Here is a 14,880-nt window from a genome sequence, read left to right as displayed (position 1 = left end):
CAGAGAGCACTGTGGGTGTGTACATTACAATTACAGACTTCCCCTCAGACCACCATCCAGCACTGTGCAGCATTACAGGCCTATTAGAGTCAGACTACCGTCCAGAGTACTGTGCACATTACAGGCCTCCTCTGACCACCAGCATTCAGAGCACTGTATGCATTACAGGCCTCCTCTGACCACTGGCTTCTAGAGCACTGTATATTACAGGCCATACCTTAGACCTGAGACCACCATCCAGCACTGTGCACCATTACAGGCCTCTCATACCACCATCCAGAGCACTGTGCAGCATTACAGCCACCATCCAGAGCACTGTGCAGAGTTACAGGCCTCCTCAGACCATCGTCCAGAGCTATGTGCAGCATTACAGCCACCGTCCAGAGCACTGTGAAGCATTACAGCCACCGTCCAGAGCACTGTGTAGCATTACAGCCACCGTCCAGAGCACTGTGTAGCATTACATCCACCGTCCAGAGCACTGTGTAGCATTACAGCCACCGTCCAGAGCACTGTGTAGCATTACAGCCACCATCCAGAGCACTGTGCGCAGCATTAAGGCCTCCTCAGACCACCGTTCAATCTGTATCTGTGAGTTTGTTCAAACCTTAATACCATAAATAATAACATGATATTAGATTTTTTACTCCAGGAGTATAGAATGAGTTTGTAAATTCTATAGAAATGCTTACAAGGGGTTGTAAAGCTTCAGTTTTTGCTTTTTTTTTATAACAAACATATTATACTTACCTCCTCTGTGCAGTTGGTTCTGCACAGAGTGCCCCCGATCCTCCTCTTCTGGGGTCCCTCAGGAGCACTGGTAGCTCCTCCTCTTTTCGAGGGCCCCGGAGAAGCTCTCTCCTTCGGGACAGCAGTGCGGGCGCGCTCCCAAGTCCTGCTTCTATTGACACAGAAAGCAGGACTTGGCTGCGCCCCCCACATCATTGGATTTGATTGACAGCAGCGGGAGCCAATGGCTGCGCTGCTATCAATCCATCCAATCAGGACCTGAGACACCGGCTTTTGCTGGTGTGCTCGCCCCTGGCACGAGAGAGGTACAGGTAAGTATGATGTCACCCCGGCCTCTGCATTAAAAAAAAAGGCGCCACCTCAGCTGGGAAGCTGTGATCGTTGTTTTTTTTTTTTTATTTCAGGCTTTCCAGCCTAGTGGTGAGATGTGGGTTCTTACTGACCCCATATCTCACTGTAAAGGAGGACCTGTCATGTCATATTCCTATTACAAGGGATGTTTACATTCCTTATAATAGGAATAAAAGTGATCAAAAATTTTTTTTTCAGAAAAGTGTCAAACTAAAAAAAAGAAAGTAAAATTAACAATAAAAAAAATAAATAAAATGTTTTTAAAGTGCCCCTGTCCCCGTACGCAGAAGCGAATGCATACGTAAGCCCCGCCCACATAAGAAAACGGTGTTCAAACGATACATGTGAGGTAGCGACGTGAACGTTGGAGCGAGAGCAATAATCTTGACCTCCTCTGTAACTCAAAACATGTAGTGATGTAAAAGGGATGTTGCGCTGACCCCCCAAAAAATTATTATATATCAATATAGTGAATAGCAGCTAACACACAAACAAACCAAGTCACATCAAATGTATATAAAACAAGTGCAGTGCTGAAACAAAACTAAAATCGTGTATGAAACAAAAATAGATCTGTAGCTAAGAAATAACTATAGATAATGTGAATCAACACAATAAAGAACCTGTGAGATATATATGAAAGTCTATAATGCAGTGTACAGTGTGCTGAGCTCTACAACCAGAGTCCATAAATATAAATAGAAAAACTCTTCTCAAACAGAGGGGGTGCTTGAACACAGGATGTTGACTGAAGACTGGAATATACAGCAACCAGAAGGAACATATTAAAGACATCCAGAGTTAGGTACTCTTACCGGATCTAGTGGGACATATCTGCCATATAGCAGTACCTCAGTCAGGGCTTGTGGAGGTGGCCTCCCGTGAAATCCACAAAAGTGTTATCCCTTCGGTCATGCTCTCCGATAGGCAGGGTTGTCACTTGGGTCACGATCGCCGATAAACAGGATCATCACAGGTGGAGATTGTCAACTCACTCGCACACTGGTGATCTGGCCAGTAACACACCCCCTGGATGAAGGAGCGGGAGGGATGTTTACATTCCTTATAATAGGAATAAAAGTGATCAAAAAATTTTTTTTCAAAAAAGTGTCAAACTAAAAAAAAGAAAGTAAAATTAACAATAAAAAAATAAATAAAATGTTTTTAAAGCGCCCCTGTCCCCGTGTGCTCGCACGCAGAAGCGAATGCATACGTAAGTCCCGCCCACACATCAAAACAGTGTTCAAACGATACATGTGAGGTAGCGACATGAACGTTGGAGCGAGAGCAATAATCTTGACCTCCTCTGTAACTCAAAACATGTAACCAGTAAAAAAATTTCAAGCGTCGCCTATGGGGATTTTTAAGCACCGAAATTTGGCGCCATTCCACGAGCGTGTGCAATTTTGAAGCGTGACATGTTAGGTATCCATTCCCTCTGCCTAACTTCATCTTTCACAATATGCAAAAACATTGGGCTAACTTTACCGTTTTGTTTTTTAAAGCACAAAACTGTTTTTTTGCCCAGAAAAAACGCGACTGAAAAATTGCTGCGCAAATACTGTGAGAGATAAAAAGTTGCAACAACCGCCATGGTATTCTCTAGGGTCTTTGCTAAAAAAAAAATAATAATGTTTGGGGGTTCTATGTAATTTTCTAGCAAAAAAATTATGATTTTTACATGTAGGAGAGAAATGTCAGAATTGGCCTGGGTGACAAGTGGTTAAATAATGCATTACAATTTAACTAAACACATTTGATTTTAGTTGACTAAAATTATTTTATTAGACTAAAATGTAATGGAGAATTTAGTCAAAATACAACTAAAACAATTGCAGATGACTAAAATAGGACTAAAACTAAAATGGCATTTTAGTCAAAAGACTAGAACTAAAACTAAATCAAAATCGATGCCAAAATTAACACTGCTCCCAGGAAAGGAAGTGAGAAGAAATCTCTCTAATGCAGACAGAAGTAAAAATGCTTTTTTAAAATGTCTGTCAGCTTTTTATTGTTGTCAGTTTCCCTGTTGCAGAATTTTCCCCACTCCCTGTCTGAAAAACATAAGGAAATTTCTAACAGATCTGGATAGCCAAAAAAAAAAAATGGCAAGGGGGTTCTAGCCTTCCACCCACCAATAGTCTTTAGTACAGATACTCTTCATTGTGTCTATCCAAATTACAGAAAGCAGCTTTATAAAAAGTATAAAGAAACAGCTAGATGTTGTTAGAAAATGAACAGCTGCTAAAAAGCAAAAGGAAAAAGTATGTATTTCAGGCATCAACAATACATCATTTGCCTGGGCCCCCATAAACAGTGTTTTCTTTTTTAAGAAAGGGAAGTTCTGATAATATGTGGCTGTCAAGATGTCAACATGTTAAAGGGGTTGTAAACCTCGGAAAAAAAAAAAAAAAAAAACCCTGCAAGACAAAAAGGCATAATGAGCTAGTATGCATCGCACACTAGCTCATGGGACAGCACAAAAAGACTCAAGGATAACTAAATAAAGGAGACATAACACAATTCATTTCATTTTTGCTACAATGGCCACAGTGTTTATTAAGGGTTTAAGGGGTCGAAGGGTGGGGGGGGTTGAGCACCCCCTCGATCCCAGCCCCCCTATGTGAATGGAGTATGGGGTACATTGTACTCATTCACCAAAAAATGTATCAAAAATAAATAAAAACAGGACAGTTTTTGACAATTTTTATTTTTTTTTAAAGAAAGGAAGTCCCCCGTCAATAACGATTCAGCATCAATAACGATGAATGGCGAATCGATCCGAAGCAAAAAAAAAAAAAAAAAAAAAAAAAAAAAAAAAAAAAACACACCTTTGTATCCATCGCTGGCTCCTGCCTTCTGACAGCCCCGTCATCTGACAGTTTTTAAATAACTAAGGGGCATGGCCACCCGACAATGTTACTGGGTAGCTCCACCCCCTTGCGATTGCAGTGCATCAGAGGGGTAGAGAAGGAAGCGCCACCTGAGTGTAGTATTAACAATTGATATTTAATGACACCAGGTAAAATAACACTTACAGGATAAAAACATATAAAAAAAGCTCATCTGTATTAGTATGCGGTCCTCAGTATTCCCTCTGGTCCTGTGGTGGTGACGCTGCAGGGATGCTGGGCTGCAGAGGATGGATTACCAGCCAGGAGCTCCTTCTGTGGCCATCAGGAAGAGGCTGGGGCCGGCATGGAGCGCGCGTGACGTCACAGGTTGTCCGTCCACTTTTGGAATCGGTATCCAGGGGAGGAGGGCTTGTGGAGAGGTTTAGAAAAGGCTACGCGCTCGGAGCCACTGCTCCTTCAATAGGCCTAATTGGGAGGTGTCTGCACTGTGCTTTTTATAGGCCAGCGCTGTGGGACAACCGGTTAGACACCTCCCAATTAGGCCTTATTTAGGAACTTCAGACGGCAGAGCTGTCAGACAGCGACAGCTAGAGACAGCTCCAGCTCTTTTTTGTTTTCGGGACACGGCGGCAGTGTTCATCGTGATGGATGCTGGATGTACACTTGGGGACATTTTTTATTACAGAACTTGTCAAAAACTGTGTGTTTTTATTTATTTTTGACACTTTTTTTTTTGGTGAATGAGTGAGGGTAAAATGTACTCCATACTTATTCACATAAAGGGGGCAGATGGGACCTGGGGGCCTCCAGATTCCGATAAGCCCTGCACTCGCTACCCCCCCCCCTCTTGGCCTGTCAGACTGCATGCTCGGATAAGGGTCTGGTATGGATTTGGGGGGGACCGAACTTCATTTTTATTTTTTTTGGCGTGGGGTCCCCCCCAGATCCATACCAGACTGATAGGTCTGGTATGGATTTAGGGGGGGGGACCCCACACCATTTTTTTTTCTTTTTTTATTGGCATGGGGTTACCCTTAACATCGATATCAGACCCGAAGGGTCCGTTTTTCTTTTTTTTTCAATTCCTGATCAAAACTGATGACGTGCCATTCAGAAGCGTTCCCGTAAAAGGCAATGAGCCTGGAATTCACAAACTCGCGCTGCCGCTGAACGCATGATATTGAATATGTGAATTGGCTCCATAGAAAGCTGGTTTGGTTCACATGTCATGCGAATCGGATGCGCTTCCAATTCGTATACATATGAACCGAGCCTAAAAGACAATAGATTACATAAAGAAATATAGGATGGATATTAGGCATTGTTCAATATTTAAAACACGTTTATTGATTGTATAAATAATGCTTGGTAATGAGAATACAGCTTGCATTATGCTTTAGTAAACTAAAACTATGGTGATCATTGTGCCTTTGAGAAAGAACTTGAAGGGGCTACACATGCTAACTTGACATCACTTGTTTGGAAATTGTGTGATAGAATTAGTCATGCTGGAAGCGGATACATCATATTCAGGTTTTAGATAAACAGTAGATTAATAGTGTTAGAAAAGCACTAGATGAAGACTAGGAGAACTCTAGACAGGATAAAAATTAGATAAATAATCTCCCGCCCTCTACAGCAATTTGCAGGCCAAAGTATGACAAAAGAGATTAGGCGAAGAATGTATAGTCAAACCAAACGCTGTGTTTACTATTTAAACCACCTAAAAAGAAAAACAAATAACTACAGATACTTGTGCCATGGCCATTATTTCACTTTGGAAGTCATGCACTGTAGAATACATTCCCTATAATAAGGCAAGGTTAATGGGAAAATTGTGAACACATGTCCTTCTTAAAACAAAATCACATTTCCTAGGCCACAAACTGTTTCATCAGCTTCTAATGGACTCCAGATCAACTGGACAAAGAATCTCAGCCAACTCATAATTAAGACATTTTCAAAGGTTTTCGCCCAGAAGTGTCAGCGTTGGAGATCAGAAATGAAGCATACATTTGCGCAAATACCAAAAGAAATGAAAATCAGATTATCTTCCAAAAAGGAAGAATCTTAAAACATGGCAGACGGAGCAAAGATAAAACAAGAAGAAAAAAAAAAAAAGATGTCAGGTTATTGGTAGACAGGAGTATTGCTCCTGCCCAGATCATTTCAATTTGGTGCAGGTTCTTTAACCCTGAGTTTGCCACAAAGTGAATAGACACCAAAACATTGTCAAAAGCAGCACTATTTTTGCCATTTAAGCAACAGTACATGGCAAATTCAAACCTACTCAGTTACTTTAAAAAAATCAAAACCATTTTGCTGGAGTTGGGCTTTAGTCCCGGTTCACAGTCGACCGCATGCTACAGGTTACACTCGTATTTAGGGTGTAATATGTTAAGTAAACACCTCCCACTACCAGAGCCACCAGCTATCGTTGAGTACTCCAGGAGCCATCCATGGCTGCAAGATCATGTGACCGGCCTGAAAAAAAGTTAAGTAAAAAAGATCTTTGTTTTTTTTTTTTTTTTGTTTTGTTTTTTTACGCAGAGCAGGCAGGATACAGTGGGGATCGAAAGTTTGGGCACCCCAGGTAAAAATGTGTATTAATGTGCATAACGAAACCAAGGAAAGATGGAAAAATCTCCAAATGGCATCAAATTACAGATTAGACATTCTTATATGTCAAAAAAAGTTAGATTTCATTTCCATCATTTACACTTTCAAAATTACAGAAAACAAAAAAAATGGTGTCTGCAAAAGTTTGGGCACCCTGCAGAGTTAATATCTTGTACTGCCCCCTTTGGCAAGTATCACAGCTTGTGATACACAAGCTGTGTACAAGATCTACTGAGGCATATAGTGATGATAATTCCAGTAACAAATATACAAAAGCATGTGATATGGAGAACACCTAATTGTTGCAAAATAAACTAGAACTAGACAAGGGTGCGCTTCCCTATGCACCAAAGACCACTTAGCTAAAACGTAATCTTCATTGTAAAGCATAAAAAGGTATGTAAATGACCATAACAAGTATACCTATAAGATGAGGTCAATGCCATTATATATGATTTAACGTTCTATCTCTATGTGGTAATATTAACAACTACCAAGTTTAAATGGTGAAACTTCTCTTGCTATATACATATAGACAATATGAGGGTTTTATTTCCTCCTACGTGTAGTTAAAGTGGTTGTAAACCTCTGATTGTGACTTTTACCTATAGGTAAGCCTAGAATAAGGCTTACCTATAGGTAGTGGAAATATCTCCTAAACCTGTGCCGTTTAGGAGATATTTGCTGTACACTGCACCGATGATGTCATCGGCGCATGCGCTGTGAACAAACGGCCCTCCGTGCCGTTTCTTCACTCGCGAGTGCCCTGACTGACGGCTCCCGTGCGCGCATGCGCACGAGTGACATCACGCGGCTCCGGCCAGTCACAGAGGCAGACCCTGTGGCCCTGGAAGGAAGAGGGGCGAAGAGGGATGCTGCCACCAGCAGGGACAGCGCGGGCTTCATTTGCAGGCAAGTGCCACATAATGGGCTAGTGTGCGATGCACACTAGCCCACTATGCTTTTACTTTGCAGGGGAAAAAGAGGAAGTAAAACCCATCAGGGTTTACTTCCTCTTTAAGTGGCCTTTGGTGTGTAGGGGAGCGCACCCTCGGCTAGTTCTAGTTTAATTCCAGTAACATTACATATAGGACCCGTTGCTGGCTTGTAATACCCTCCCATAAATTGCAGCTTTGAGTGTTTGTGTAAACTACGCTTTACATTATGAATTACCACACTTTTGATTATTTCTGCTTGCTAACATAAGCCTTGCTTTCTTTTTAGGGAGATAAAAGTTAAAGTATAAGTAAAGGCAAAAGTTTTATTTAGTTTTGGACACAGTGGAGAGGGATTTGAAAACTTGTCAGTTTTCATTACTGTGTGTCCTCGGTAGGGATATTCACCCTCTCTATTTGTTCTGTTTAAAATTAGCATTGAAAGTGAAAGTAAGAGAAAATATCACATGTTGGGTTGTCCCCAGAAAAGTAATAACGAGGGGACATCTTCCAATGGGGGACACTAGTTCTGGTGACCTGGGGGTTTCCAAGAAATTACCATAACTACTTGCCGACCACCGCATCCAGATGTATGTCCAAACTTTGGCGGCGGATAACGTTGTTATGGCAGCAGCTAGCTGCCATAACCCCGGTATCCCCGTTTTCGTGCGGCGGACGGCTTTCAGATAAAAAAAAATTAAAAGTGGTCCCCGCGTCGGATTCGCCGCATGATCACTTTTATCGGTGGCGGGAGAGGGGCCCTCCGCCGCTTACCGGAGCTGTCGGTAGCGGCGGAGGCGATCGCGTCCGTCTCCCTTCTGTGCCTGGAGACGAATGAGGCTAAGATGGCGCCCACTCTTCTCCATGGCACTGCTGGGCGGAAGTGATGTCACTTCCGCCCACGCCTCTTAAAGGCACATTTTTTTCAATGTCATTTTTTTAAATTACTTTTTTTTTTTTTTTTTTTTATTGCATTTTAGTGTAAATATGAGATCTGAGGTCTTTTTGTCCCCAGATCTCATATTCAAGAGGTCCTGTCATGCTTTTTTCTATTACAAGGAATGTTTACATTCTTTGTAATAGGGATAAAAGTGACACAATTTATTTATTTTTTTTAAACAGTGTAAAAATAAATAAAATCATGTAAAATAAATAATTAAAAAAAAAAAAAAAATTTTTAAAAACCCCCCGTCCCAACGAGCTCGCACGCAGAAGCGAACGCATACGTGAGTAGCGCCCGCATATGAAAATGGTGGTCAAACCACACATGTGAGGTATCGCCGCGACTGGTAGAGCGAGAGCAATAATTCTAGCCCTAGACCTCCTCTATAAACACTAAACTTGCAACCTGTAGAATTTTTTAAACGTTGCCTATGGAGATTTTTGAGGGCAAAAGTTTGACGCCATTCCACGAGCGGGCGCAATTTTGAAGCGTGACATGTTGGGTATCAATTTACTTGGCGTAACATTATATTTCACAATATAAAAAAAAAATTGGGCTAACTTTACTGTTGTCTTATTTTTTTATTCAAAAAAGTGATTTTTTTTCCAAAAAAAGTGCACTTATAAGACCGCTGCGCAAATCTGGTGCAAAAAAAAGTATTGCATTGACTGCCATTTTATTCTCTAGGGTGTTAGAAAAAAAACGATATATAATGTTTGGGGGTTCTAAGTAATTTTCTAGCAAAAAAAACTGTTTTAAACATGTAAACACCTAAAATCCAAAACGAGGCTAGTCCTTAAAGCGGATCTTCACCCATTTTTTAAACATCATCTCGGTGGCTTCTAAAGGCAACACCGAGTGCCATATGGACCTTTTTTTTTTCCTACCTTACGTAATCCGTCTTTCCCTTTGTTCTGTCCCTGCGGCTGTGGACTTTGCGGGTATTTGCGTCATATCCTTTCTTCGGCGCACTGTCTCCTGGTATCTATTGTCATTCATCCCAGGAGACATTGCGGAGAGCCGCCGTGAAATCTCATGAGATTTAAACAGGACTGACGTCCTGACATTTCCTGCGCATGCGCGAGATCGGGGCTAGAACGGGCGGTGCATGCTGTTCGATCAGCAGCACCGTATCCCGGAAGAGCATGCCTGTGGGCTTCACATGCCCACAGGCAAGATGAAACCCGACAACAGGAACATTTATAAGTTATTTTTACTCCAGAAAACAGAGCAGTACGCTGTAGAAACGGAACAATTAAGTTCAAGATTAAAATACATTAAACATTGTCAGTCTTAGAAAAAAAAAAAAAAAATTGTGTGGAGACAGTGAAACACTGCTTTAAGTGGTTAATTTGCTGGGATTTCCTCTCACTTCCTGTTTTGGGTATGGGACAGGAAGTGAAGGGAAATCTCCCCAGGTGGCCAACAGGGGTTATAAATCTCCCTTGCTCTATCCAAAATGGAAAAAAAAAAAAAAAAAAAAAAAAAATGTTTTGCCTATAGTTCTACCTTAGTAAAACAGTGCACATGAGGATAAATGTGGTACCTTGGTCTGATTTGTGATTTCCTTATGTTTTTTCACCACACAATCAATAATGTCACAGACAGTTTGTATCTTCCGTTCAGAGAAAGCACATTGCAGAAATTGCTGCTTTGTGAGTATGGGCTTGTATTGGAACACATCTCTGAGAACCTGCAGGAAAGAATTGGTCAAATATATTTTTACACATCATAATACAGACGACAGAACAAACATCAAAGTAGAACTATGACCTCCCATAAAGGAGACAGCATTTAATTATAGAAGATACAGTATTGCAGGTGCTGTGGTCAGCAACATGGTCACTGCTGATTCACAGAGCTGTAGCTTGCCAATCAGCACCTGGCTATATCTATTTCTATGTAGTAATTCAGTGATTAATAGTGGATATTGAAAGGTGATGTATACGAATATAAATTGGGTAATGATACTAAATAATAAAAGTATATAAATGTCTCTAATAGAGAAAAGGTGCAATCTTGAATACGCGCTGACATCATCTCGCTCCACGTGACCCCGGAAGTGCGGGTGAGGGTGATATGCATTTTGTTTTGCCGGCAGACTTTCTTTTATCCACATGAATAATTATGCTGTGTGATTACCGATTTTTGTTTTTAACAATAAAGAAACCTTTTAAACGATTACACACACTATTGGCGCCTCCTATTTTCCATACGCTCCGAGACATCTGATCCATTGAGATTTCCAGATGAGATTTGGGTACTAGCTGGATTTCCCTGATGCTTGCCCGTGACTGCCAGTGAGCTCTGGAGACAAGGCCAACCATCTGACCCTGCAGAGGGCTATGTCTGCAAGCATTTATGACCTCGCTATTACAGGGGGTCCACATCTTCTGGTAAGAGTATCCACCTACAGAGTGATCATCACACGGATCATTTTTATCCCCATGGTGGCGGTGAATAAGCTTTGGAATATTCCATTTTTCTGGAACTCTTTTCTACACTTTAGAACTTTTGTGTGTATTCAAGATTGCACCTGGTCTCTATTAGAGACATTTATATACTTTATTAATAATATTATTACCCAATTTTTATTCATATACATCACCTTTCAATATCCACTATCACTGAATTACTACATAGATAAGGTTTTTGTGGTTCATTTTAAATAAGCGCGGCTTTTTGCATTTTTTTTTTTTATTCACTATGATGATATCTCATGGTTTTGTCGCTGCTGTTCGCATAGTTTGATCATCTAGCGCAGTACACCTTTTTTTATATACTGTATATCTATTTCTGGACTGACAGCACTGCCCCCATTACTGAAACTTTCTCACTGTCAGCTGCAGTGTCTGAAAGGGGGGGGGGGGGGTTGGGGGTTGTGTGTGAAACACAAATGAACGAAGAATTGGCTTAGTCGGGGAAAGCAAAGGAAGTTTTTTTGCTTAAATTATGAGGCTTGTGCATTAATAGCAAAGGTACCGTATTTATCGGCATATAACACGCACTTTTTTCCCCCTAAAATCAGGGGAAAATCGCGGGTGCGTGTTATACGCCGATCCCCTGCGATCCTGAGCTTCAAAATCGCCGACCGCGATTTGAAAATGGCACCGCCGGCGGCGAAATACACAGAGCCGGTCCTTGGCTCTTCTCGGCCACTTTCGGCTTCACTCGAGCGCCGCCCGAACCTAGCCAAGTGTACTCGGCTAGGTTCGGATAGCTCCGCTCACAGTCACGCCCATCCCGGGCGGGACTACGAATGGCGCCGAAAGGGAACGAGAGCCGCCGAGAAGAGCCAAGGACCGGCTCTGTGTATTTCGGCGCCATTTTCAAATCGCGGTCGGCGATTTTGAAGCTCAGGATCGCAGGGGATCGCAGGGGAGCGGCCCCATTTTCAAACTGCGAGCTGCAAGGCTGCACTGGGGCAAGGCTGCACTGGGATAAGGCTGCAATGGACACTGAGGAAGGCTGCACTGACATGGCTGCACTGGGGCAAGGCTGCAATGGACACTGAGGAAGGCTGCACTGGGGCAAGGCTGCACTGGACACTGGGGAAGGCTGCACTGACAAGGCTGCACTGACATGGCTGCACTGACATGGCTGCACTGATGGGCATTTAAATGTAAGTTTTTTTCCCTTAAACTTCCCTCCTAAAAGTTTTTTTTCCTTAAAATTCCCTCCTAAACTTGGGGTGCGTGTTATACGCCGATAAATACGGTATTTGGAACTTTTTTTAGACTGTCATACAGAAGCCTTTAGTTTGCAGACTGAATCTTGTTATGTGTCCTTTATCAATATGCTCTAAGTTTCTTAAGGAGGCCAAAGATGAAGCTGATGGCAGTAGGCTTATGAAAAAAAGCCGATTCCCCTATCCACACAATCAAGGTGGATGCAGGAATCCTCCCCGGTGAGACATTGCATTCTGACAGCGGGAGAAACGTTTTCCTGTTCAACAGATATCCATCTAATAACTGACTTCTGTTGAACGGAGATAGCTATACATGGATCAAAATGTGTCAATATTTCAATCCCTCTATGGCCATCTTTAGCCAATTAAGGCTAAAAATTGAGGCCACATTTTCTGAGTCTGCAGTTCTCTTTGTGCGATTCTGCTTCCCATTTTATGTTTGAATTCTACCTGCTTTCTTTGAAGTACCCTATCACCTTACCAGCTCTCTGTGCCCAAGTGCTAATCCACTCTAAACAGTACATATAAGGACAGTTCCCTCATTCATGGTCTCCTCTCTTTCTTAGCAAATTTTTTACAGACCCACTACTAGACGTTTAAAGTGGTTCTAATTTCATTCTATGCATAATAAAACCTTCTGTGTGCAGCAGCCCCCCTAATACTTAGCCGAGTCCCATCCCGATCCAGCGATGTTGCACGAGAGACTCGGCTGTCCCGAAATCTCCCCACTGATTGGCTGAGACACAGCAGGAGCCATTGGCTCCCGCTGTCAATCAAAATCAGTGAGCCAATGAGGAGAAAGAGGGGGCAGGGCCGAGCCATGGCTCTGTGTCTGAATGGACACACAGAGCAGTGGCTCGGTTCTGGTTCCCCCATAGCAAGCTCCTTGATATGGTGGCACTCGGCAGGAGGCAGGGGCCAGGAGCATCGGCGGGGGACTAGAGAAGAGGAGGATTGGGGCTGCTCTGTGCAAAACCACTGCATAGAGCAGGTAAGTATAACATGTTTGTTATTTTTAAACAAAAAAGAAAAAAAAAAAAAAAAAAGACCTTAAAGACCACTTTAAATTCAGGTGATGTGCAGGGGATGCTAAAAGTTAGAAAGAAAGTCTTAATGAATATCCCATGATTTAAAGTTACAAATACCCTTGCATTGGGTCTAGGGGGTTTCAGAAGAGGTTGAATTACTTACTCAAATCCCTGCTCCAGCCGCCTCCCTCAATCTATGTGATCGGTCCCCCCCAGCCTGCTCTGTAAGCTACTACTAGCTGCAGTCACACGTTTAGCCCCGCAACTATACCAAGGCTCCACCGACAGACCAGAGCTTCAGGGAGAGGAGGACACTGCCAGACCGGCCGAGGCTAGGTATCATGCGAGTATGAGTAATACAGCCTTTTCTGCAGTCTTAAAGTGTTACTAAATCCAGGACCCTGCATTCACTATATCTGGTCTCCCACAGTACACAGGACATGGAAATGTAATTATTTTAGTAAATATAAACTGCTAAATACCTTTAATCATCAGCAGTATATAGCAGTCTTATGACTTCTATTATTGTCTGGATAAAGCTTGTAGGAGTTTTCATTTTACTCTGATTGTCCTATGAGGCTGCAGGACCCCTGATCCTCTGTCTGGACAATGCTGATTGACCCTGTGCTGATCAGACGCACCCTCTCTAGCAATATACACCAAACTGTGCTGAGTTGCCCCCAAGGCCCTGTTCTATCGAGAGATGGATTATTGATGGAGTATTTCTGTACTAAAAGAATCATTTTTATTATTGTTAATACAAAGTATAGCAATATACTTTACCTTGTAAACAGCGTCAATAAACCTCAAGTCACTCTTTGCAGAAAGTTCAACATCTAAGGACACCAGAATTTCTGCGATGTGTGTTGAATAACTAGTAAATGTGTAGCTGATAATGGGCAGCGTTGCAGATGGATCTCCCTTCACCAAACTTTATGCACGCATTAACAAATATAAAAAAGAAAAAGAAATAGGTGATGCCCAGGAAATTACTTTCAATTGTCTATCAGAAAATGGTAATAACTATTTGCAATGACTAATTTCAATGAGCTGGTAGAAGGGGAAACCCCCAGTGGACACATTATAGAATGAATACCATGCACGATTTTGAATGACCTAACAGCATAAAATTAACCCCATAATGACAGTGTCATATAATTGTATCTTTAAAATAAGGCAACAAGGTGTTATGTCATATGAGCAGCTACTTCATATCTTGAAAGTAGTGGAAGCCATTATTTATTCAGCAACACAGTGCAAGCAGCATTGATGTTTGCACTTTTATGATGCAAGAGATTATTTCAGTTGTGTAATGAGCTGTTTGACCAGAGTTCTGCTTTAATTTCACGTTTAGGGCCCATGAACACTGGCTTAAAGAACGCTGCTTCTATAGGAGTTTTGTGTTCTGCCTGTAGAAGCAGCTTAATGTCATCCTATGTGTTCATGCACATTAGGATGATTAGAGGGATATTTAAGCTCAGCGTTTAGAGGCAGGAGAAAAAAACCCTTCTGGTTTGTGTTTTTGATTTCCAAAACAAGGAATGAAAAAAAGTCTGCGCTAGTTTCCAATGTGTACAGTGTAGGGCTGAAAGAACTAATCGATTATGAAATTAATCAACTAATCGGCCACTAACATAATAAGGTTAAAAAAAAAACTAAAATGAGCTCTTTATAGTACAAAAAGAGCAAATAATCGCTACTGTAAATATTA

The 14,880-nt window shown here is 41.8% G+C and overlaps 1 protein-coding gene across 3 annotated transcripts in view; it reads right to left on the bottom strand.

Moving 5' to 3' along the window:
• The window catches only part of CEP44 (centrosomal protein 44), a 72,837-nt gene that overhangs the window by 47,354 nt on the left and 10,603 nt on the right, over window positions 1–14,880 (bottom strand). For all 3 annotated transcript variants that reach the window (XM_073606513.1, XM_073606493.1, XM_073606502.1), the window contains exons 3-4: window positions 13,953–14,100; window positions 10,000–10,146 (exon numbers count right to left, since the gene is read on the bottom strand). In XM_073606513.1, coding sequence (XP_073462614.1) covers window positions 10,000–10,146; window positions 13,953–14,100 — 295 coding nt within the window. The remainder of the gene's footprint in view (window positions 1–9,999; window positions 10,147–13,952; window positions 14,101–14,880) is intronic.

The sequence above is a fragment of the Aquarana catesbeiana genome, linkage group LG01 (assembly GCF_042186555.1).
Source record: "Aquarana catesbeiana isolate 2022-GZ linkage group LG01, ASM4218655v1, whole genome shotgun sequence".
Lineage (NCBI taxonomy): Eukaryota > Metazoa > Chordata > Amphibia > Anura > Ranidae > Aquarana > Aquarana catesbeiana.
The sequence above is the reverse complement of the archived record's forward strand: the minus strand, read 5'-3'. Positions and strand labels throughout refer to the sequence as shown.